The following is a 25,883-nucleotide window of genomic DNA, read 5'->3' as shown; positions in this document are numbered from 1 at the left end:
GCCTTTCTAATTCCAGCGTGGTATGCACACTCCATAAGGTAACACAATAGAGGACATTTTTTCACATTTTTTATTTACTAAATTAAAGTTGAGCAAACCTATGAAAAGAGGGAGTGCCATACTGAAAAGCTGCTGCTCTACGACATGCATGGTATCTCATTTACATTGGTTGATTTAGAGTACAATATGCACCTAATACTTTTATTCATATAAATGTGCATATTTGCCTGGTGACCAAGAAATAAGGAGGGACATCCCAGACAAGACAAGACAAGACAAGGGAGCCCCCTTTTCTTAGGCAAAGTGGAGAAACAAGATAAAAACAAACAAAAAAAATACTGGAACGCTAATTTGAAAGAGGTGACTTTAAAGCGAGGGTCAAACACAGGATTTCTAGAGGGGGGGGGGGTTAAAAATGCTTGTATTTACAATAAAACAAAATTGCTGCACAAAGCCTGCAACAGACACTTTTTTGCTGTCAAAGTAATTTATCTTAAATAACAAATTCGATTGCATCACAGTGTTGCTTATTCATATAATGTAAAATGTTATCTGATAACACAATTGAGATTAACAGTATATGTTACATTTAAAAAAAAAAAATTCTGCAACTCTATTGATTAGTCATTTCAAATTAGTTTGTTAACACATGTATGTAGTAGGCTCTTTTACATATATCACAGAGAGAATACATAGGACAGGTTGCTTTGATACATAAAAAACTCTGGATCTATAACATAATTTCCAACTAACACAGTGCTGTGCTGGGCTTTGTGTAAGGTATACAGATAGTAAATGCAGTGCACAACTAGAATATAAGTAAATAACACTATTATACTCTTTTTGCTACTTCAGGAGACACCCATCTTAGATCTCTCACAGCCAACTGTCAGAGTGAAAAGAATCTCACCAATAGCAAAGAGGCTGTTCGCTTTAGTCTCACTATTTCTGTTACAAGAGGGAAAGATTATTCTCAAATCTTATCTGACAAAGGTCAAGTATACCAGTACTGCGGCCATGTTTCTAAAGGCTGAAATTATATGATTTTTAGGCAGCTTATGCCTCATTCTAACTAAGTACTACACATGGGGGCGGCAGAGGTTAAGAGTTGTGTGCTTCCGATGCCATCCCGCCATCGAGGGATACCACTGAGGGAACCAGTCACTGCTGACGTGGGTAGTGACTGGGGGTCCCATGCAGAGACTGCAGGAGCTAGTTTGCTGCACCACCGCACATAGGAGAGCACCCTCAGGTAGGTGGGAGGCAGATTTTAGGCTAAAGCTGCGGTGAGGCTCCAGGCTAGGAAATGCTATGTATTTTTTTAAAGGGTGTTTTTCATGAGTTTAATAAAAAAAAAAAGAGAAAAAACGGTGAATGATTTGAGAGTTCACTAGTCGGGTCAGGTAGTGGTTACTATGACAGTAAGCCCTTGCTAGGCACTAGTTTGGTGGGATTGGCGGTCCCTTTGTGACGGCATCCATCGTGCTGACCCTGGGGGAAGGGGTTGTTCGTCCTCTGCCTTCTCTATCACTGCGATTGAAACATGCCAGAAGCAGCAGAACCTATTTTCTAGCCTTAGTTCCCCATTCCATACTAGCTGGTGGTAGGGGGTGGTTTACGAGTGAAGGCTAACTCTGTTTTATGGGCTTAAGACAGTTACATAGGTTCACTTTCTTTTGTTTGATTGTGTTCTGTTAAAATAAAATTATAATATATATATATATATATATATATATATATATATATATATATATATATAATTTTTTTTCTGCTATGTCTGATGGGGAGTTCTTCCAGAGCTAATGCTGTAAAAATTACTTCTGTAAAGAATTTTACTTGTTGGAAATGCCATGTTAAATTGCCTCTGGGACAGCCGGGCGTGGAAGTCTTATGCACAGCCTACCAGCCTGAGGTTCTGATGCCATATGTGCCTGAACGCTCAGGTACCGATGTAGTGTAACCAGCCTGGGCTAAATCATTATACAGTGCCAGTGCTATAACCATCTCCAGTGTGAGTTTAGTTCAGATTTTGACGAGTTCTCCCAAGCCGTGGACGAGGTACTTGGCGGTTCAGATGAGGATACTTAATACTTAGGATCCTTATATCCGACAAGGAGTGGATGATCTGATTCAGGTTGTGCGGCTGGTATTGGACATAAAAGGAAGAGTGGCTTTTGTCTTTCTTCTCAGCTAGAGGATTTACTGAGGGAAGCTTTGACCACACCTGACCATAATTTCCAAGTGTCCCATAAGCTGCAGAACTGTTACTCTCTTCCGGCGGAGGATACAATTAAGTGGGAAGTTTCTCCCAAGGTTCATGCCTCTGTAACAAGTTTGCCCAACAATTCCCATTTCCAATGCGGTGACCATTCAAAATGGCGCTGACTGTATGGTTGGGAGCCTGCTTAGATCTATTTTAATGGCTGTAGGGGCCTCTCTGCGACCTATTTTAGCCTCTGCATGGGTTAACAAGGCGGTAGAGAGGTGGTTAGAACAGCTTTCAGAAGGCCTGCTTCTTTTCTGGGACCAGTGGAGTCCACTACAGATGCCTGGGTGAGAGGGATTGTGGCACAAGGTTACATTATAGACCCTCCTCAGGGCCTCACCCAGAAGATTTTTTTTACCAGAAGGCTTCCTGCAGACAGGACAAAACGTGTCACTATGCACAAAGTTATTCATGCCCTGATTTCTTCAGGTGCTGTATTTCCAGTTCCAGATCACCAAAAGACTTTGGGGTTTTACTCAAACCTATTTCTGGTTCAAAAGCCAGACCGTTCTTTCAGGCCCATCTTGAATCTGGAAACCCTAAACACCCAGCTCCAGGGAGACAGATTAAAAAAGGAGTCCCTGAAATCGGTAGTGAACGTCATGGAAATGACGAGTTTATGGTGGCTTTGGATATCAAGGACACTTATCTTCATGTTCCTATTTGGGAAGGACATCATTGTCTTCTCAGGTTTGCTATTTAGTCCCTCCAGTACAAATTTCGGGTGCTACCTTTTGGTCTGGCCACTGCCCCAAGAGTTTTTACAAAATTCATGGCAGTCATGGCACCTCTGCTGCATTACAAGGGAATAAAGATTTTTCCCTATTTGGATGATCTACTGATAAAGGCAGAATTGACAGCCATTCTTCATGCTCACGTGCAGGAGATTCCTCAACATTAGACGCCCACAGGTGGATTGTAAATCTGAAAATGTCCAGACTGACTCCGTCTCAGTGGATGGTCTTTTTGGGCCTTTGTTTTGACACACAGAAACAGAGGTTTTTTTTAACGTTTGACAAGATCCTATCTTTGCAGAACATTGTAAAGTCTCTGCTACCTCACAGATAGACTTCCATTCATTTCTGCATGAGAGTACTCGGCAAGATGGTTTCGACTTTCGAGGTGAACCCATTTGCCCAGTTTCATGCAAGTGAGTTTTAACTGGAACTTCTCGCCAAGTGGAACAAGTCCCACACCTGTCTGTTCACCCAGGTCATATGCCTTTTCCAGAGGGTGTGTCATTCGCTCCTTTGGTGACTGAGGAGGGAGAACCTCAGCAGGGGACGCCAACCTTCAGGTCGGGTTTTAGGGTCTTTGGACTCCAGAGCTTCCAATAAACATGTTAGAATTGCGAGCTGTGTTTCGCACTCTAGTCTACGCGGAACATTTGCTGCATGGAGATTTTGCAAAGATACAGTCAGACAATGCCACAACTGTAGCATACGTCAACCACCAAGGAGGGACAAGAAGTTTTCCTGCCATGCATGCGACCAGCAGGATTTTTTGGTGGGCAGAGCGGAACATTCAGGCCATCATGGCTGTCTTCATCCCAGGTGTATACAACTAGGAAGCAGACTTCCTAAGCAGACAGTCTTTCACCAGATTGTGAGCAGGCGACCAGACATCAACATGATGGTGTCATGATTCAACCAAAAAGTGAACCGTTTCTGTTCAAGGGCAGCCTTGTTAGACACCATGTCAGCTCCTTGGCATTTCCACATAATATACATATTTCCGCCGGTGGCTATGCTTCCGAGGATCCTGAAAAGGGTGAAGAAAAAGAGGGATCAGGTCATTCTCATGGCTCCAGATTGGCCACCCAGGTCGTGGTACACAGACGTCTTCAACAGGTAAGTCATAGCGTCTCCATCTCAGACCAGACTTGTTAAATCAAGGCCCGTTTTAGCACCTCGGTTTACAGCAGCTGGCATTGATGACATGGCTGCTGAAGCCTTGATTCTGAGAACTAAGGGATTGTCAGATAGGGTTATCCAGACCATGCTCAAGCCAAGAATTAGTGTGGAGGCTTTGTATTGTCTGGTGTGAGAGGAGGCTTCTTTTCAAACACCCAGGCTCCTTATGCTTTTTCAGGATGAAAAACACATAAAACAATTAGGCGCTGGGAAGTATAATTAGGTGCTGCACTTAATTGCTGTCTACCAGCTGTATATTTAATGTGCTTCACTTAAACCGCCGCTCTATAGTTACAGATACTGCATCTGTTATACAATAGAAACAAACATCAACTTGCAAAAGAGCACAGGTTAAAGTGATAATTATGTAGTATTTATTATAAATCTTCAATTAAAAACATATCATCTTGCATATAAAAAAAATATAAAAATGCTAGGTGCGACTAGCTTTTATAAAAATAATAATAAATCCCAGATGTAATGTCCAATGCTCATACATAGATCCTTATAAATCACTTGTGTATATAAGAATTCTCAGTCCTTTTAATTATAACCGTCCTAAGAAGATATTATGCACTCTAGTATAACAAATGTGCCACTTTTGGGTTCCTGATTGATGCCTCTTTGAGAGAACAAAGAATTCGATAATACACACAATTGTGTATAAAGGTAACAACAATTCAATTATATAGCCTCAACAGTCATATGTCCATACACATAAAACAGAATCCAATCTGTTTTATGCAAAAATTGTAGCCATTTGGAAAGTCCATACACTTGTTGATAGTAAAAATATAAAATAAACGCTGTACCTTTGATTCTTAATGGAGCATCTCCAAGTGAAAGGAAAGCCGGGACCTCTCTATTAGCACTGATTCTGGATAAACAGTAACTGCTGAGAGTTCAGAATTCAGCATAGATCGTTGGATTGATCTGCACAAAGTACAGTCACCTCACGTGTTTCATCAGAGGTAGCTCTATTCTTTTGACACTCCTGCCAGCCCTGCAGTTCTCTCCTACATGGGTCTCTTCTTTTCTCACACTCCAAGCCCTGGATGTAAATAAGGCAGCGTCCTACTCTCTTACTGCACCTTTTGGATTATTTCCCTTGAGCTTTCTGATCATGATAATCATTATTATTTATTTGAAATGCACCACAAAAAGCAGAAGTGTCGGACAGTCAGAATGACAAATATTAAGAACTATAAATCATATGCAACAATAGAACAAATAAATACAAGTTTGACAATGGAGATGCAGATGTGAGACAGAGGGTAGCCGTGACTGATTACAATCTAGACAGAATGCTTAGACAGTAGAAGCTATAGGACCCTGAGTGGAGATGGGACTGAAGCTAATAGATCATAAAGAGAGAGTAGCATCAGGAAGGTGTAAGATAGGTTATAGTGAAGAAGCAGGAGTGAGTGGTAGTTATCAAAGAGGAGGTGAGATGCTGGTAAGAGACAGATCTAAGAGGGTGTGATAAGATTAGTGAGTAGTTTGAATTGAATTCTGTAAATAATGGCAGGTCAGTGTAAGGATTTGCAGCATTTAGGACAGATTGTAGAAAGAAAAGACTATATAACAGAAGGCTGCAGTAGTCAAGGCGTGATATGACAGAATAGATATAGGTTTTGGTAACAGCATAGGAAAGGGGCGTATTCTGGCAATGTTCCTAAGGAAGTGGTGACTAAATGGAAGTGGCGCAATGGACTGGAGGACCGAAGACGAGCTCCGTTTTGGACATGTTGAGCTTTACGTAGTGTTGGGACATCGAAGTAGACATGACGAAGAGGCAATTGAACACACAAGTAGACAATAGTTGATTGTGTCGAAAGAGGCAGAGAGATCAAGGAGGATGAGTAGGGAGAAGCAACCCTTTCATTTAGCTGTGAGTAGATTGTTAGTCACTATAATGAGGGCATTCCATTTGCAGAGGGTGCAAGAGGAACAGTGGGTCAGGTGGTAGTACACAAGTCGCTAAAGTAGTATAGAAGCAAAGGGGAAAAATGCATCTGAAGAGAGACAATTTCTTGATGTTTTTATATGTAAGGAAAGGTGGGGAGGCAGAGAAGAGAGTTGACAGGGTGGATATTAGGAACTTAAAGCAGGTTTATTTGGCGAGAAGGGAGTGGTGTAGTAAAAAGACAGGATAAGATTGTAGTGGAGGAAATCAGCATTGCAGTGAGTTTTTCTACACTGGCGCCCAGCGGTATGTGAACACTTTTGTGGGTGGCAGGTCAGTTTAGAGTGCCAGGGTTGGGCTTTCCAGAGGCGAGCGGTGACTGGAAATGCTTCGTCTAGGGCTGAGGTATGTATAGTGTTCTAGAAAGAAACTGCAGCATCATGGCAGGACAGATTAGCAATGAGAGAGGAGTTGATCAAGTGAGGCTGAGAAGACACTTACATTTAACAAGACATTTTTCATATCTAAAATTAAAAAACGCACTGTAAATCCAAGTTGCCTGATCATAGCCATTAGGATAAGGAGTTATGTTTACCATAGGTGTGGGGTGTCTTGGATGCAGGCATGTGGCTTTAATATCTGTTTTGCAAATTCCAGTGTATGTATAGTAATCTTGCAGCCACAGTTCAATGACCTGGATAGTGCATTTTCACACTGTACACAAGTTGCAGTAACTGACCACTGGTTGCTATGCCTTATAGCTAACTATGTGGAAATGTTTCTTATGCGTAATTTATTACTAATATTGCATTTATGCCTACTGCCTCCCCTGTACTTTGCATTTGCTTTTTTGTGTACTTTGCTTGTTGGTCCTTTATGCAAAATACTCTGCTTTATTTCCCTCTGTCCTACGTTGCGGAGTATTGTGGCACCATACTAGTAAGCAATATAATATTCTCCCACACTGTACCACACACAGTATGGTATATTCATTTTGACTATGTGGCATAAAGCCCCCCCCCCCTTTCCCCCCAAAAAACCAGTGTGTCAAATCGTGGACTTTCCACCTTTTGAATCAGCGCTGTGAAGCTTATATATTAGTACTACATATTCTGCAGGGCCAGATTTAATAAATAGATCCCACATACCAGTTGTGTCAATTCTTAGTAAAACTAAGGTTACAACTTATTATAAATTACCTTTTAACATAAAAATAATGTTTCAACTGTTCTTTATCTAAGAACATTTGGGGGTAAATGTATCAATATGCGGGTTCTTCAACACCCGCGTGTTCAGCCTCTTCCGCGATTAAATTTCAAGCGGCGCTGCATTGTAAAGGGTTAACTTCCCTTTACAATGCAGCGCCGCTTGAAATTTAATCGCGGAAGAGGCTGAACACGCGGGTGTTGTAGAACCCGCATATTGATACATTTACCACTTGGTCTTAGAACAATATTGTAAATGGCTTTTTAACATAAGTTTCATTAGAGGAGTTTAAACATCTTTATTTGATCAAATCACATTAGATTATAGGTCTTGGAAATGTTAAGGTCACTGTTTAGAATATATTCAATTATATGTATGAAATTTAGAAGCCTTAACTGCAATTGTAGGAACAGCAACAACCTTTTTCTTGAGGGGACTTGCTGGAGAAGCAGTGTGTGCAAGGATGCTTTGTGGGGGGTGAGGTGAGTATGGTCCCAGAAGCATAAGAGGAATACCAGTCAGGACACAGCACTTCTATCAGTTAGTGATATAATAGGCTTATAAGAGTTTCATTTTTGGTCATGCATTAAATTCCTGCAGTCAGATTTGGGCCTTACGCCAACCAATACACTCAATAGTATAAACAATTATGTACTTACCGAGGAGTACTTTGGCTTAGAGGGCTGGACTTTTTGGTAGAAAGAGTAGACTCCATTTCACACCTGGAAAGCAGACCCAAAATACTAGTTTCAGAAGCCAAACAATTGAGAATGGAATCATGGGTCTTAAATCTAAATGATATATTAATAATTTCATAAAAGAATATATTGGGGGCAGGATGAGTTCCAAGAAAAAGAAAATGTGAGTACAAAGCAGAAACTACTGGAAAATGTTCCTCAAATGGTGGAAATTTTACACTGATATTCAGCAAAAGATATAACTAGCTTTACCTCCAGTTTACCACCAAGCATAGTACCTGTTATCAGGCAGTAATATTTGCTAATTTTTAATGTACTTTAACAGACAGGTTTTTCTTGATGCTACTACATGGACAATGGGATTATTTTTTTTCTAATGGATTACATTTGGATTTACTCTGCTGCTTTGCCCTATCACATTTTAAAACCCTGCCTGCTAATAAGTGAATTCAATGTTTATCTGTTTCTTCTATTTTCGTTAAATTCTTTTTATTGGTTTTCAATAGGTTAATAACAGATAAACAAGGGGTTACAGAAAGAAGAAAGTGGGAGGGGGAAATCACTTATAAGTAGATCCTCTAAGCATTCACATTAATTTTAATGCAAATGGAGACTTTAGAGAGATTAATTCTGATTTATTTTTTCAGTCCTCAGGGTCAGTGGCTTTTCCTATATTCTCCTCACACCTAAGCTCTTTATGTGGTCCGTTATGTTTTAGCATCGGGCGCTAAAAAGTAGATATGAGGCCCCTGGAGGAGTAACTTTGCGAGAAAAAGACACTCGGGGGAAGATTGGTGTAAGTCAGGGAACAGAACTGTAAAAGTGCCCAAGCTGCGGATATTGATAAAAACAAGAAGTGGGAATGTGAAATATTGCCATGTCCTCATATGACAGAAAGTGTTGTATCTAGGCTTGGTCAGTATGGAATCTAAAGTTGTATCAAGTTCAATCAGAAAATTAAATTAAACTTTAAATTAATGTTTGATAGTTTTGTGAACTATCAGCGGGTGGACTGTTAAAATCAAATTACTGCAATTGTAGTCATGGGGAAAACTGGGATTTGTTTCACAATGAAGTCATATGCCATGAGTTAGGTGCTAGGTCATTAGTGTATGCATCCAGATTGCTATTAAGAACATGATGGTTGGAGGTAGACTCGGTTGATTAGGTCTACATTGGGATTTAAGCTAGAGTAAAGTTGATAGTGAGTGTAGGTTAGCAGTACTGGCCTCTATATCTACCCATACTCTTGTGTCAGAGCTGTAACTCAAAATTCTAGCGCCTGGGGCGAGAAAGTCAAATGCCGCCCCCCTAGCCCTCAATTGTAACCAAATGAGCCCAAAATATTCCTAAACTGCGCCCCCCTTCAGCGTTGCGCCCTATCGCACCGTCATAGTTACGGCCCTGTCTTATGTTAGGAAGCAAGTAGAAGAACACATTGTGTTAGGTGTGTAGCTCTAAAATATTTAATAAAGTTAGGACCTGTATTTTCTTACTGTAATTTTAAACTTATGATAACTGAGTAGAAACAAATACATATTGCAGCTGCCACAAATCAGGACTAGTTTAGAAAGGTTTATGTGAGCATACAAGTGCCCACAATTTTAACATATTGTTACTTTAATATAGTCACTGACTGTCCTAGTGTGCCAGAGGAAAACTGACAGTGACATAATATTAAGAATTGGACATCTATAAATACATTTCTTAACATATGGTAAAAGGTAAGTTAATTTAGTTCGCTCTGACAATTAACATAGTGTATTTAGATTTTTGGGTTTAGTTTCCAATTTCATCAGTAAGCATCCTGTCTGTACTCATTGTGACTCTAAGGTTTAAAAACACACAAACACGAAAAAGTGTTTTCCTTAAATGGGTACTTTCATCATAATTTGTGTTACTAGACATAGCTAAACAATAGAAAGAGGTTAAATAAACAAAATAATATTTTTTTATGAATTACTTGAGCTACATTAATACAAATAAACTACAATTTAAATATTACACGTTATGGATCAATAGATCTTTGTGCTGCACAGCTTATGCTGTCCACACAGACAGCAATGAAATATGCAGCTTAAATGTAAGCATATTGTCACATGCTGGACCCACAAACATTCTTACACATGTCCGCTATTTAAAAACTTGGGCTTTCATTCATTTGATGCAGGCATTCTGCTCCTATTCTCCCTGCATTATTTTTAAGGCATCTGTATCCACAGATAGGTGCCAGATATTTGTGTCAGTTTAGCTTCTGCTTCTCGGCTCATTTCTGTCCCTTTGCATATTTCAAACTCCAGTTCATTCCCGGTAATTCTGTTTATTCCTGGTACCCGTCCTCTCCAGTGTATTCCTGGTACCCGTCCTCTCCAGTGTAATCCTGGTACCCGTCCTCTCCAGTGTAATCCTGGTACCCGTCCTCTCCAGTGTAATCCTGGTACCCGTCCTCTCCAGTGTAATCCTGGTACCCGTCCTCTCCAGTGTAATCCTGGTACCCGTCCTCTCCAGTGTATTCCTGGTACCCGTCCTCTCCAGTGTATTCCTGGTACCCGTCCTCTCCAGTGTATTCCTGGTAACCGTCCTCTCCAGTGTATTCCTGGTACCCGTCCTCTCCAGTGTATTCCTGGTACCCGCCCTCTCCAGTGTATTCCTGGTACCCGCCCTCTCCAGTGTATTCCTGGTACCCGTCCTCTCCAGTGTATTCCTGGTACCCGCCCTCTCCTGTGTATTCCTGGTACCCGCCATCTCCAGTGCCTACCTGTTATCTGCCATCCTCAGCGTATTCTTGGTATCTGCCATCTCCAACGTATTTCTGGTAATAACTCCTACCAGCATACCCATCCACTCTAGTCCCTGTCTCTTGTGGTAGTTTCCTCACCTTGATAGATCAGGTCATGCCTGAAACCCGTTTAGAGGGCTGTGACCTGTGTGGTGTTGGCAGCAAAGACCATACTTCCTTGCGGAGGTTCCTGGCGAAGACCTTCACCTAGTTAGACTATGCGCCATTGCAACAGGTAACAACAATCCAGGTTTACTGCTTAAAGTCCAATTCCTATTAGATGGGACACATATTATGATCACAAGCTAAACATTTATAGTGATAGTAGAGAGGATTGCAGGTTTCTGGAGTTTGCCTTATATAAAAAATACTGGTTGTGAAATTAGAGATTTGAGTGAAAAATATGTAGCTAATGCAATAAAGTCAATATTCAACCAGGACACAGCCAAACCATTAGACAGTGATTATTTATTAGATTCTTGCAGAAACTTGTACTGATACATATAGTTGTTGGTATACATTATTTATTGTGCTATTCTATTCCTATCCAAAGCGTATTGCACAAGATTGTTTAGTAACATGATGAAAAAGTGAAAATGTGTAATAACATTAGATTAACTGGTATGGAAATGCTCACATGGTTTTCTCATTTGCTTTAAAGGAAAACTATCACACAATTTGCAAACAAATACTATTTTTACTAATTATACAATTAGGACTTTTTAAAGGACCCATAAACAGTAAGCTTTTCCTGTCTCTCTGTCATAATATACCCACCCATTCCGCCTCATGTTCAACCCTCTTCCGTTTAAGTTTAATACCAGTAGGAGAGCAGCATGTGGCTGCCAATACACACTGCAAAATCCTTTGAAAAAGCCCTGGAGCATATTCATCATGCTCCCTGTGGTCCCCCATGGTATAAAATAACAGAAGAGGTGCAGGTATTCCATCCTGCTCAATGAGCATGCGTTGGCATGAACCATGAAGGTAAAATGCATTGTGCTAACCTCATATTCCACTGCACTTCTGTTAAAAAGTAAAGTGTTAAGTGTAAAGCTGAGAATGCTACCAGTCACTGTATCTGCTACAAAAGCTACCAGTCACTGTATCTGCTTCATTGGAGAAGCACCTTCCGCCTATCATGGCAACCTTCTGCAGAGGGATGAAATTAGAATTAGTTCATGTATAAAATTCAGCTCCAAAATATAGCTTTTCATATGTATTAATGTCAAATATTAGCTTTCTGTGCTCCCTTTTTAAACTACTTGCCTCAAACTGTGAAACTCAAACTAATTTCCAAATTTCATGGTAGCTGCTCCTTAAACTTGCGTCCTGCGAAATCAACCCAAATCTTAAAAAAACAAGCCATTTGAAGCACATTGTAACATTATATTAATGATGGGGTAAAAATAGCATCCTACAGTCTGCCAGCTTACTGTTATGTGCATATTTATGTGAATGGCATATATTTCATGGATGCAACAGCAAATGTTAAAAGACAGATTTATGATTATGTATGCAATAGAATTTGTATACATATAACTTAAATTGCACACATATCCATTAAAACATAGCAAAATGTCTGCAGTTTTGCATATAGATAGTGTGGGACAAAAAAATACTATATTGCCCACAAAAATGCAACTATCAAGTCTCTCCAAACTAGTTTATCTAGTAATTTACTGGAACTTGCCTTGAAAATGACATTAACATAGAAACTGATTGATAAAACTCTGCATTGTTGTCAAATAAAACACACCAGCTAAAACATCAGCTTTGCAGCTCTAATTACAAAATCACTATAACTATAGTTTTCTCAAAGAAGACCTTAACCAGTGATTTGCCGTTAAAATAAAAACCTGTAACATTTATAGCGTTAGTTACGTAAATTAATGAGTAAAAACACAGTCATTTGACGCACAGACGCATCAGAAATGAAGGTGATATATGGCGCAGAACACATGCCTTTTTTCAGAGATATTTTCTGTATTGAAGTAGGAATACCATATACGGTTCTGGTGAAGTAACGTCTTTTCAGTCATCTTGTCCTTATATATTTTACCTGTCTTTAAAGAACATGTGATTCCATTGTTTGAAATTCTGTAATATTGGGTAGTGGCAGGGCCGGATTAACCTGAGGTCTAACTGGGCTATAGCCCAGGGGCCTCGGGCATCCAGGGGGCCCTTCAAAGTCCGCAGCAGCATTATTGATCGGTCCGGGGGCGGGTGCGCCCCCAGCCCGATCAATGCTGCTGAGCACTGTCAGTCCAGTCCTCCGTCCCCGGCGCTCAGTACTCTGCTTACTGAGGAGATCTCGCGAGTGAACTCTCGCGAGATCTCCTCAGTAAGGAGCATGCAGCGCGCCGGGGACGGAGGACTGGACTGACAGGTAAGCGCTTTGGGGGGGGGGGGCTCACAATGGGGGCCTCACGGGGGAATGGAGGCGCCCTTAGCCCAGGGGCCTCCATTCCCTTAATCCGGCCCTGGGTAGTGGTAATTCCGACTATACAAAGTGTAACCTATCCACAATTAACACAGGAATTTTATAACTAACTTCACAAATTTTGATATCTTTCCCCCATACGTACCGTACATGACCAATCAAGCCTAATGGATAGCTTTCATATTCTTCCTCCTCTGCATTATCTTCCACCTTGATCCCAGTAGTTTTTTCCTCAACTTCATTATTCCTCTTCAGAAAACAAACTCTAATATTTGAAAAGAGGTTTTTTTAAAAAAAATTAAAGCTGTCAGATTCTAACAGTAGAACCAAGAAAATAATAAATACAATTTAATACACAAAGCCATCGAACCTTGTAAGTTTGTGCACAGATTCAAGGGACATTATCTTTGAAATTGTGTATAGTTTTAGTATGTTTAAACATAATATTTACTAGTAAATTGCTGCTAGTTATTTTGTGTAGATGCAATTTGTCAATAAACTTCCATTATTACTATTTTTTGGTTCAAGCTGCATTTGTTTAATCTTTAGCAATGCTTCTCTCCAACTATCTCAATATAATGTCACTTTTTGGTATGCCACAAACAGTTGCTTTGTGTTTTCAATAACCTATGTAGACTGAGTCTGGATACATGAGTAATTGGAGCATAATTGATACGTAAAGTGAGACCTAGCTTCTGTGCATGTATCTTGCAAAATGTGTGATTTCAAATGAACAAAACAGAAAGAAAATGACTTGCATTTCATTTTGTAATATTGATAACAGGTCACTGCCCTATATTTAAAGGTATAAAGCATTTTTTCACGACCGTGTCCAATTTAAATAATCAAAAAGATGAATTTTTACATTTTAGCAGACACACGTTGCACTAGTTGTGTGAAATGCAGTCATGGCCAAAAGTTTTGAGAATTACACAAATATTATTTTTCACATAGTCTGCTACCACAGTTTTTATGATGGCGTATACTCAAGAATAAAGAGTGATCAAATGAATTGTAATTAATTTCAAAGTCCCTCTTTGCCATGACGATGAACTTTATCCTATAAACAAAAAAAACAACATTTCCACTGCATTTTAGCCCTGCCACAAAAGGATCAGCTGACGAGGACAAGGCTGGAGATCACTCTGTCATGCTGATTGAGTTAGAATAGTTAGAATAACAGACTGGAAGCTTTAAAAAGAGGGTGCTTGAAATCATTGTTCTTCCTCTGTTAACCATAATTATCTGCAAGAAAACACATGCAGTCATCATTGCTTTGCACAAAAAGGGCTTCACAGGCAAGGATATTTCTGCTAGTAAGATTGAACCTAAATCAACCATTTATGGGATCATCAAGAACTTCAAGGAGAGAGGTTCAATAGTTGTGAAGAAGGCTTCAGGGTGCTCAAGAACATCCAGCAAGTGCCAGGATTATCTCCTAAAGTTGATTCAGCTGCGAGATTAAGGCACCACCAGTGCAGAGCTTGCTCAGGAATGGCAGCAGGTAGGTGTGAGTGCTTCTGCACGCACAGTGAGGTGAAGACTTTTGGAGGATGGCCTGGTGTCAAGAAGGCCAACAAATAAGCCACTTCTCTCCAGGAAAAACATCAGGGACAGACTGATATTCTGCAAAAGGTACAGAGATTGGACTGCTGAGGACTGGGGTAAAGTAATTTTCTCTGATGAATCCCCTTTCAGATTGTTTGAGGCATCTGCAAAAATGCTAGTCCGGAGAAGGAAAGGTGAGCGCTACCATCAGTCCTGTGTCATGCTAACAGTAAAGCATTCTGAGACCATTCATGTGTGGGGTTACTTCTCAGCCAAGGGAGTGGGCTCATCCAGAATTCTGCCTAAGAACACAGCCATGAATAAAGAATGGTACCAAATTACCCTCCAAGAGCAACTTATCCCAACCATCCAAGAACAGTTTGGTGACGGATAATGCCTTTCCAGCATGATGGAGCACCTTGTCATAAGGCAAAAGTGATAACTAAATGGCTCGGGGATCCAAACAACATGGTCCATGGCCAAAAAACTCCCCTGACCTTAATCAAAAGAGGCGGGTGGACAAACAAAAACTTGAAGTTTATCAGAATTTGTGGGTTTTTGTTTGTCCACCCGCCTCTTTTGAGGATTGACCACATTGATTTTATTTCATTGAGTTAAAAAGTCAACTCGCTATGTGTAAAGCCCAGTACAAAAATATACAGGACCTTGCTAAATAGAACTTACAAACTAGTAGTAGAAAGAAGATTACAAAAATAAGAGGTAACAAAGAAAGATTAAAACACAATAATTATACGAAATACATAGATATGTATATTTTATATTTTGAAAAAGAAATGTCAATAATATTTGATAACAAATCAATGATTAGTCCTGTATGATGTCAGCTAACTTACAGCTGCCAGTGGTTAGAAACTGAACTGCAATATGTCCTGCCTCAAATATATCACTAAAAAAGCAGTTGTTCACTATTCTTTCATCTAGATTAATATTAGGTTTCCAAACTGGACTCCCCTAAACTCTCCTGATCCAGTCTGTTCAAAATTTTAATGTGATCTACTGTATCTTAGTTGTTCCTCAGCCGCTAGTCCTGTTTCTAACTCCCAGCACTGGTTTTATATATCCTTTTATAATAAACTCAAAAACTGTCCCATTAATCTTAAAGTTACCTTTTACAACACCCCCGAAACAAACTTCCCCCCAAATTCCTATACCTTCTAATATGTCCATGCCTACTCTACAAAACACTGTCTATTTCTGTGTGGGGTTTCATGTTATAGTTCCAAGCCCAATGCCCAGTAATTGTGAGATGTTGAGCCTACTATTCAAAAGAAAGAAATCTTACTCTTCGTTTTTGTCATCAACATAGTCCATTTTTGGCTTTTGATGGATTTCACCTCCTTTCAATGCATTGTTGTGTTTATCTGCAAAGTTTTCATCTTTTCCTTTTAGGTCTCTCTCATTGTGATATGGTGCATCTATCTCTTTAACCTAGTGCATACAAAACATACATTAAAAACAAAACATAGAGCAGACATAAAATAGTATTGTACCTATACATAATTTGTATACAATCATGTCAGTATGAGATTAGCATATGGGAATGTGTTCTTTGTCCAAACTACATTGTAATAGTTTCTTAGGAGTTTTAAAGAAAACCTACTTTAGGTCACCGATAAGAGTAATTTCAAGGCAAGGTTTGTGATAACTGTGAGGGGAAACAGACAGGAATTAAGAATTGTGCTGGATATGAGTTCCTTTAAGAATAGCATTTGCTCAGGTAAAGATTTAATGTAAAGGGGACTTATTCAAGTTGCCGAGTGTCACACCAGGCTCCCAGATCCTGTCACTTACCTCTCCACTGTCTTTCCAAGTTGTAACTGCAGTCCTCAGGCTCTGCTGGTTTCAGATCTCTTTGCAAGATGCTGCCCAATCTGTCTCCACTCCAGAGATCCCTCCAGAATCAGAGTATGGGCGCGGCTATCTTGGATTCGGTCACATGATTCCTCTCAGCCAATCAGGTGATAACAGCCTCCATTTTAGATTCCCTCCAAAACCAGTCCATGGGAGCAGGGGCGCACGCAGGGGGGTTTCTGGGTCTCCAGAAACCCGTCCCCTCTGCTAAAGAAGTGCCCTTACATAGCAGCACTGTACTATATAGCATCCGCAGCGCTATCAAAGAAGCGTCCGCGACGGTGCTGTACTGCACCGCCGCCGCCGCTTCTTTGACAGCGCCGTGGCTGCTGTATAGTACAGTGCTGCTGAAATGGCTCTCACGGGTTTTTTTTAAAAATCTGCGTACGCCCCTGGGGAGCTGCCATCTTGGATATGGTCACCTGATCCATCTCAGCAACTCAGTGCTGCTTCTGCCCAGCTGACCGCAGTCTCCAGTAAGGAACATCAACTACTATAAAAGGACTTCCTGGAGCCTTTACCTGTTGCCAGTGCAACATTGTTATTATTTCAAACACCAACCTGGTTCCTAGCAGTTTGCAATCCTTTCTGTTGTTCCAGTTCAAAGAGTGCAGTCTGCAGTCCGGTTCTGGTTTTCCCGTTACGCTTTCAGCATTCCAGATCCAACAATCCAGTTCCTGCCTGGGTTCCCCAGCTAGTTTATCACCATCCTACCTCCAGAGGACACAACCCAGTCTGGGTGCGGATAGATCCTCAGGCGTGACGGTTTGCACTGGCCTAATGAATTCCGCTGGTGATATGCCCCAAGGAGTGGGCTCAATGCAAAGCCTGGTGAATCAGCTTGGAGTCAAGAGACCGCACAGGGACAAATCGTGCAGTTCATTCGAGAATTGTCCTTTCGTCTGGATAGCATTGCAACTACTCTGAGTTCAGGTGACTCTTCTATTCCTGCACAAGCTCCACCAGTTCAAGTTTCTGACACAACTTCTCGTCCTCATCTACCAACTCCTGCCAAGTTCAATAGCAATACAAAACTGTGCAGAGGGTTTCTGAACCAATGTGAGATCCATTTTGAGCTACAGACCAGCAATTTCTCTATGAAGAAAGCAAGAATTGCATTCATTATCTCCCTTGTAATGGGACAAGCATTAGCCTGGGCATCTCCATTGTGGGATAGAGCATATCCTCTGCTTTCCTCATGTTCTGGATTCACAGCAGCCTTCCATCGGATCTTTGACGAGCCTTGCAGAACCACTTAATCATCCTTAGATATTCTACCCCTTTGACAAGGCGCTCGTCCTGTGGGCTAATACCTGATTCAGTTCCAAATATTATCTTCTGAGTTGAAGTTGAAGGATGAGGCCTTGAACTCAGCCTTCTGGAGTGCTTTGTCCGATAAAATTAAGGATGAGCTTTCCACTCGTGATCTGCCTTCTACACTAGATTAACTAATTAACCTGTTTATTAAGTTAATTTACTCTTTCGGGAACGTGCCCTGGAGACTGCCGCATCACTGTTACGATACTTACCATTCCACGCTCCCCCGCCGCTCCGTCGGGCCCGGAAGCCGCACTTCCGGGTTCAGCGATCACGTGACCGCTACCTAGGGCGGTCACATGATCACCACCAGGGCGGGGAATTCAAATGAGACTCTGCATAAAAACCTAGCTCTGACACTTGGAGAGTGTCAGAGCAACTTACCAGTTCCTGGCTCCTGATTCCTGTGTCCTTCCTTGTTCCTGCTTCGTGTGTATTGACTCCCAGTGTACCGACCCGGCTTGTTCACTCTTCCGGATTCCGTTGTCCTCTGTGTACCGACCCGGCTAGCTGACCTCGCTTCTGTTCTTGTGACCCGTGTACCGACCCGGTTTGATTGACTCGGAGACCGCTTCCTGATTCTGTATGCATTGCCTGCCTGTGTACCGACCCGGCCTGTCCGACTACTCTCATCTCGCTCCTGCTCTGCTGTACTACACCTTGGGGAAAACCTGAGGACCGCGACCTGCGACTCCTGGCAGCAAAGCCCATCCCGCCTTGCGGCGGTTCTTGGTGAATACCGGGGAGATCGTTAGACTCCGCACCTCAGGTAAGCCAGCGTTAATCAAGGTTAGTAGAGAATCCAATAAATTCGTTACAATCACCACCTTCGACCCTGGCACTCCTCACCGCCAAATGATGAACCCATGAACGACGTTCTTATCTTCTCCAATAATCTGGAATCACATCGTGCCCATGTGAAAGAGGTTATTTCACGACTCCGAACCAACAGGCTCTTTTGTACATTGGAGAAATGCACCTTTGAAGTACCATCCATCTCCTTTTTAGGTTATATTAGTTTTGGTACCGTCTTTCAGATGGACCCAGAGAAGCTCAAGGCGATTCTCAACTGGCCTTAAGGCGGTCCAACGCGTTCTGGTTTTTGCAAACTATTACAGGAAATTCATTAGAAATTTCTCCACTCATGCTGCTCCCATCACAGCCCTTACCAAAAAGGGGTTCGATCCAATTGGTCTGAAGAGGATAAAGCAGCATTCAATTGCATCAAGCAGATTTTCATTTCTGACCTAGTTCTTCGCCAGCCTGATTTATCCCTTTCTTTTATCCTGGAAGTGGATGCCTCTGCAGTAGGTGTAGCTGCTGTTTTATCCCAGGGTTTTGAAGATGGACAGCTTCATCTCTGGCTATTTTTCTTGCAAATTTCTGCCGGCAGAGAAGAACTACTCTATAGGAGATCATGAATTATTAGCCATTAAGTTGGCTTTGGAGGAATTGAGACATTTGTTGGAAGGTGCCAAGTATCCCATCTCTGTCATCACAGATCATAAAAATCTTCTGTATCTAAAGTCCGCCCAGTGTCTCAAACCAAGACAAGCTAGATGTAAGGTCGATGCCCTTTCTCGTTCAATGGTTCAAGATGAGTATCTTTGCCTCACCAAAGTCCTCCCATCATCGCTCCTATGTCCTATTCTACTACCAATATTGTTCCTATCCAGCTCTGGAAAAAATATTCGTAGCTCCAGCACTTTGCAAGAAATTGCTTCAATGAGCTCATGCCTCCCGATTCTCTGGACATTCTGGAGTTCAAAAGACTCTCAAATTTGTCCAAACATCCTATTAGTAGCCTACCCTCAAGCAGGACATCCAAGAATTCATAGCTTCCTGTTCCAGGTGTGCCCAACATAAAATATCTTGTCAAACACCTGCCGGCTAACTTCAACCATTGTCCATTCCTCGACAAACCTGGACTCATCTTTCTATGGACTTCATTACTGATTTACCAGGTTCTCCAAAATGGCTCATTTTATCCCTCTCACTGGACTGCCCTCTGCTCCAAAACTGGCTCAATTGTTTATTAAGGAGATGTTCAGACTCCATGGCTTGCATTCAGAAATAATCTCCGATCATGGAGGCTAGTTCGTGACCAAGTTCTGACGGTCTTTTGTTCAGCTCTTCAAGTAAAGCTCAAGTTTTCATCTGCCTATCACCCCCAAACAAATGGCGAAACTGAAATGGTGAATCAGGATTTAGAAACTTTTTTTCGCATATTTGTCTCATCTTCACAAGGTAACTGGAAAGAACATTTACCCTGGGCAGTATTCTCAAACAATAATCGGTACCACTCCTCTGGGTCTATACCCTTTTTACTGTCTATGGTCTTCATCCTAGAATACCTGAGTTCTAGCCTCTTCCTTCTGCCATTGTACCTGCTGCTAATAATACTTTACGTCAGTTCACTAAAATATTGAACGAAGTCCGCTCTTCCCTGTTAAAGGATTCCTCCAATTACAAAAAAATTGCTGATCGCAAACGTCAAGCAATACCCAATCTCAAGCCAGGGAATAGAGTCTGACTTTCCCCTCGCAACCTGAGAATTAAAGTACATTCCATGAAGTTTGCCCCCTCACTATATTGGTCCATTTCCCATGGAGCAAGTCATCAATCCAGTAGCTTAAAAACTCAAACTTCCTCCATATCTATGAATCCCAAACTCTTTCCATATATTCTTGTTGAAGCCTTTGGTCTTGAATATGTTTTATTCTGCACTACCTAAAACTCCTAAAGTCCAAACTCAATGAGGAGTTGAGTAAGAAGTAGAAAGGATACTCGATTTACGGATTTGTCATGGTCATCTTCAGTATCGTATCGATTGGAGAGGATACGGCCTAGAAGAATGAGCCTGGATTAAACCCACTGATGTATACGCTCCACACTTGGTTTATATCTTCCATGAAAAATTTTCTTTGAAGCCCTGGTTTCTCCATTCTGGTTCCAGCATTACCAGTTCCGTTCCGGTTCCAGCAATCCAGTTCCTGTTAGTTTATCACCAGCCTACCTCCAGAGACACAACCCAGTCTGGACAGATCCTCAGGTGTGACACCGAGTATGAGATACTGTACCAAATAGATGAATATGTATCTGTCAAAAGTAGTTGGAAAAGGACAATGTTGCTCAGATTTCAGTATATATTTATACTCAAATAAATTTCCAGAAAATTAAGATACATTTAAAGAGAACAATCTACACAACTGTGTGATTCTCCAAAGTTACATCCCTGTCCATGCCAGGTACATATTTACATTTAGAGTTGAAGAATATTACAATAAAATTTGGCTAGTGCTATAAATTACTGTTTCAACTGGAGATGTTACATAACTTATTCATTTACTCTATAAAAGGGAATATATACCAATAAAATTAGCATATACAATAACTAAAGATAACTTTATGATCATTACGCAGTTTGCTAAATGCATTTTTGCTGTGCACTTAACTTCACCCCTATTTCTACAATAAAGCCCTATGAAACAGCTTCCATACAGCTCTATTGAGCATTATGTATAGACGGATTTTAGATTGGCAAGGTGAGACCCCTCCTCTTACTATATGTAGGGGAGAGATTTAATTAGTGTATAACCTCTTTAATAGAATGGACTTGCACTAAAAAATGTGGAATGTGGTTTGAGAGCAGGAATAGTATATTAGGGAACAACAGGTTTTATTGTTCAGGTAATGAAAAAAAAATAATACCACACCAGTACCAAAATATATATATAATAAACCTATTATATAGATACCTAATTAAGGGTAGACTCAATTCCATGCGTTGTTCTTTAGAACAACGCGGGCCGCACATTATTACTGTTACTACAGAAATTTTAACGCAGACTTTTGCTCACGGCTCACAGATCTGCGAGCAATAATCAGCATTGAAATTACTGTAGTAACGGTAGTAATACACAGCATTTACCGTAGTAACTGTAAAAGTGTGTGGCTATTACAGTAGTAACTGTAATAGTGCACGGCCCACGTTCTAAAGACCCAGGAAATTGAATCTGCCCGTAAATATTAAAACCATAAAGCATTCACATTAATGTGTAAGTATCACACTTTATTTTATTGCAGACTTGCAATACTCACAATTTCAATTAGATTACTTTGAAATTACTTACTAAACTATGTTCCTTTTCACTTATTAGAGATGTATCGTTATTACTGCTAACATCATTCTTTACATCAAACTCTTCTTTAACATATCCAGAATTTCCTGTTTCCTGTTTTAGAAAATCTTTGTTTTTTAGGTCAGTCTGTTTATTTGATTTTGCAACTTTCATTGGCAAGTCCATGTGAAACAATATATTGGTGGAAGTGCAGTATTCTTCAAAACCGTACAAATATCTGGAAAATAAAATTCAAATTTTTTTGTCAAAAAGTAAATACAGCAAATATCAAAGTAACAAAACAAATCACAATATAATTAAAGTGTAAGTAATGTATCAATACATAAAAAAGTTACAAACCAATGACTCAACTTATATATAACTCATGTTGTGCGTCAATGATAAAAACTGAAATTGGCAGAGAGCAAATTGCCATTCCTATTTATGGTCCAAGGACAATATGGACTAATAGTGATAAGGTTGTTGCTGCAACTAGATCTGAAATATCTTCAGCACACAGAGTTACAAATACAGTGTAGAGCAGAACAGATTTTTAGGGGTAGATTCAATTTGCCGGAACAGTGCATGGAGACACATCGCGTCAGAGTATTTACAACAATGTCCGCTCATCTTTCCTCGTGTCCCATTGAGCTGGACTAGAAAAATGAACGGAAATTTCTTACTGTAATAGCCAGCCATTTTAATCTGCCCCTTAGTTCTTGTGATGTCACAGAGGTTATTTTTGTACTTCACAATGGCACTTATATGTGTAAAGATTGTGGCTTTGAGATACTGTACTGTGATTAAATATTAAAAATGACAGACCATATACATGCATGAGATATTGACCCTTTTTCCTTACTTTTCAAAGGTGTTAACCATAATATAAATGTGAAGTGAGAATTTCAATTAAAGAATTTGGAAAGATGCTTTTTTTCATTTTTTCTATAGACTTTATTTTTGCAGAGGTCAACCGAAAGCAACAGCCAGTGACGTAACAAACAGCATATGAACATATAAATAATACTAGGGCACAGTGGTTAAGAAGAACAAAAAACAGTCTGCGTAGGTAGATATGAGAGTGTACCATAACGCAATAAACGTCCTTCTAGAAAACTGAAAAGTTTTGGGAACTGAACCTTTTTTTCAAAATAAAAAAAGAAAGATATTGAAAGAAATGGGGTTAGAGAAGAGTGAGGCAGTATGGTGAGCCACCAAAAAGAGAGGAGAGAGAAATAACAAAGTAGAAAACTGACTAAAAAAGAAAGAGAGAGGAAGGGCAGGGTAGAGGTTGAAGGAGGGTCTCTCCAGGTGGAACAGAGCTGAGAACTTTAAAAATCATGTTAAAAAGGGTGTTTGAATTTGATAGTAGGAGGCCCAATGGTGCCTAAACTTTGTTGAACAATTTAGATGTATTACGAATGATACTTTTCATATATTCCATTTTATATGTGTCCTGATAATGATCATTTGCAATGTGGGAGCAAGTGGATGTTTCCAGTCAGTGGCAATTTGACATACAGCAGCAGAGACTATGTATCTAAACATCTTCATTTGATGGGTAGTGGCAGATGGAATCCCAAGTGGGGGGGAGGAAGAACCTGGGGAAGAAGGGAATGTCAATTTGCAATAATTGTGGTGAAAAGTTCTGAAGTTCCATCCAGAACAGGGCAAGCTTGGGGCACTGCCACCATATATGGAGGAAGGAGCCATCAATCACACATTCTCTCCAGCAGGCACTGGATGAGTCAGGGAAGATCTTAGGAGCTTTGGTTGGTTGGAGTTTATATGCATTTTCTTTTAATTTTACACAGATTGAACTAGTGGCAGTGTTTGTTCTTATTTCTTCTCAGTCCTCGTTATCCAGGGACTCCCCCAGATCTTCCTCCCAAGCCTGCTCATGTGAATCTCGATCGCCTATGTCAGGAACCCTAAGCTCCCAATACAAAAGGGATATGAGGCATTTGGTAGAGGGAAAGCCACTCAAAAATGGTCAATGGCCTGATTCCCAATCTTTGTATATTAGTAGCATAAAAAATTCCTTAGTTGTAAGTACCAAAAGAAGCATGTGTTTTAAATATCAAAATTTGTTTTTAGGTCGTCCAATGAAGGGAATGGAAAGGTCTTTGGTGATATCATTAAGATAACGGACACCTTTCTGTTTCCAAGGTTCAAAAGATAACAATATACATCCTGGTGGGAACTTAGGATTGTCGAAGAGCGGAATGATTAGACTAGGAGCCGGAGCCAGCTTGAATTTTGTGTTCAAAATCCCCAGAGGGATAACGAGTGCGCTACAACTGGGTGGTAAGTAGCAGACTGTGGACGGCACAGGAGAGAGGAGATGGAGGAGATAGCCAAGCTTTCAGCTTCCATCGAGACCCAAACTCTGGAGGAGCCAGGAGAGTTCCACAGAACACTTTGGGCAAGATGTGCAGCTAGAAAATAGTGTTTAAAATTGGGAGCCCCTAAACCGCCACACCGTGCCGACCTCTGTAGGACGAGGACGAACTCCGGGACGTTTATTGCCCCATATGAATTGTGATGTGTAGTGCTGTAAATTGGAAAGTTGTTTTAATAAAGGTGGTGGCCCCTAAATTACAGCTGGGCATTGCTTTGCTTTAGCTTTGCAACTTTAGCATATGGATTGTGTCAACATACAGAAAGAGATTTTTCTGCACAAGGATCAGACCATCCTCACTGTATTCACTCTATTCGTATTAGTGTGAAGGGATGCTTTATCAATGTACTAAAGTTTACAACAAAAAAATTCCCATGAGTAAGCCTGATTAGTGAAATGTACGATGGGCCATGCATTGTTAGTGACATCACGGACACAGAATTTTAAGGAGCCGGCAGTGGCAAGGGGCTGAGTCTTACTAATTTACGTAGCACAGAATAAAAGCTATAGTTCTATGAACATTATATACCTAGGTTCTGATTAATGAGAGAGACCGCTTCATGCTTTCGGGGGCTTAAGAGAGAGAAGCCAGGTGTTAGAGTTGACTTGTATAATAGAGGTGACATGCCCGCATACACTGGTATAGCTCCTAGGGGATAATGACACATGTTAACAAGAGAATAAGGAATTGCAAGAGGAATGCCAATTCAGGCAACAATTCTTTGGGTGAGGCACATTCATAATAACACTGTATGTAAACATATATAGGCTAAATAGTCTCCCAATATAGGACCATCTATAATAGGAATACTCAGTGTCATAGAACAAAGGGCAACTGAGGAAATACTGGGCATTACCTACTGTCCTTTGTGACCAAATGTTATATAACATAAGGGAATTTCTCTGCAGGAGGACTTGTCACAACAACACAAACTTGTCAGTGACAAATTGGTGGAATATCTCCAACAATCAAGAACAAATGAGGGTCTATGATAATAAATAAATAGTAGAATACTCCTAAACTGACATTGTTATTGACAAGTTGATGGGATATATCTGTAACAATCAAGACTTTAATTAAAGAGGATCGATGATAATAAATACATAGTAGAATACTCCTAGCGCTGTAAATCCCTATACTTGTCTTATAACACAAAAGATACACTTTTATTGGTTATAATCTAAAAATTATTCTTTTATCAACCAAGTTTGGTAAAAGTGAAAAAAAAATAGTGTAGAAAAGTGAAAAAGAAAGAGAATTGTGTCTCTAAAAATCCGTTTTATTTTAATGGACCCCTTCAGTGGAGACGGTAATGAGATGTTCATATATTTTTGTCATCTCATCTCTTACATATGTATAATTCCAATATGTATCATTAAAGCATATTTGTACTTATGAGTTGTCCTTATTAC

At 40.4% G+C, this 25,883-nt stretch overlaps 1 protein-coding gene and 1 long non-coding RNA gene across 3 annotated transcripts in view; one reads left to right on the top strand and one right to left on the bottom strand.

The window, feature by feature from the left end:
• The window catches only part of ARID4B (AT-rich interaction domain 4B), a 184,491-nt gene that overhangs the window by 36,388 nt on the left and 122,220 nt on the right, over nucleotides 1-25,883 (bottom strand). Inside the window, exons 15-18 of one of the 2 annotated variants that reach the window (XM_075203321.1) lie at nucleotides 22,082-22,307; nucleotides 16,063-16,208; nucleotides 13,357-13,476; nucleotides 7,951-8,013 (exon numbers count right to left, since the gene is read on the bottom strand). In XM_075203321.1, coding sequence (XP_075059422.1) covers nucleotides 7,951-8,013; nucleotides 13,357-13,476; nucleotides 16,063-16,208; nucleotides 22,082-22,307 — 555 coding nt within the window. The remainder of the gene's footprint in view (nucleotides 1-7,950; nucleotides 8,014-13,356; nucleotides 13,477-16,062; nucleotides 16,209-22,081; nucleotides 22,308-25,883) is intronic. The other variant, XM_075203322.1, reaches the window with a different exon arrangement.
• LOC142144449 (uncharacterized) lies at nucleotides 981-25,866 on the top strand. The gene is made up of 2 exons (XR_012689714.1): nucleotides 981-1,252; nucleotides 24,167-25,866. It is a non-coding gene; the product is annotated as an uncharacterized LOC142144449 (long non-coding RNA).

The sequence above is a fragment of the Mixophyes fleayi genome, chromosome 3 (assembly GCF_038048845.1).
Source record: "Mixophyes fleayi isolate aMixFle1 chromosome 3, aMixFle1.hap1, whole genome shotgun sequence".
In the NCBI taxonomy this organism is placed as follows: domain Eukaryota; kingdom Metazoa; phylum Chordata; class Amphibia; order Anura; family Limnodynastidae; genus Mixophyes; species Mixophyes fleayi.
The sequence above is the reverse complement of the archived record's forward strand: the minus strand, read 5'-3'. Positions and strand labels throughout refer to the sequence as shown.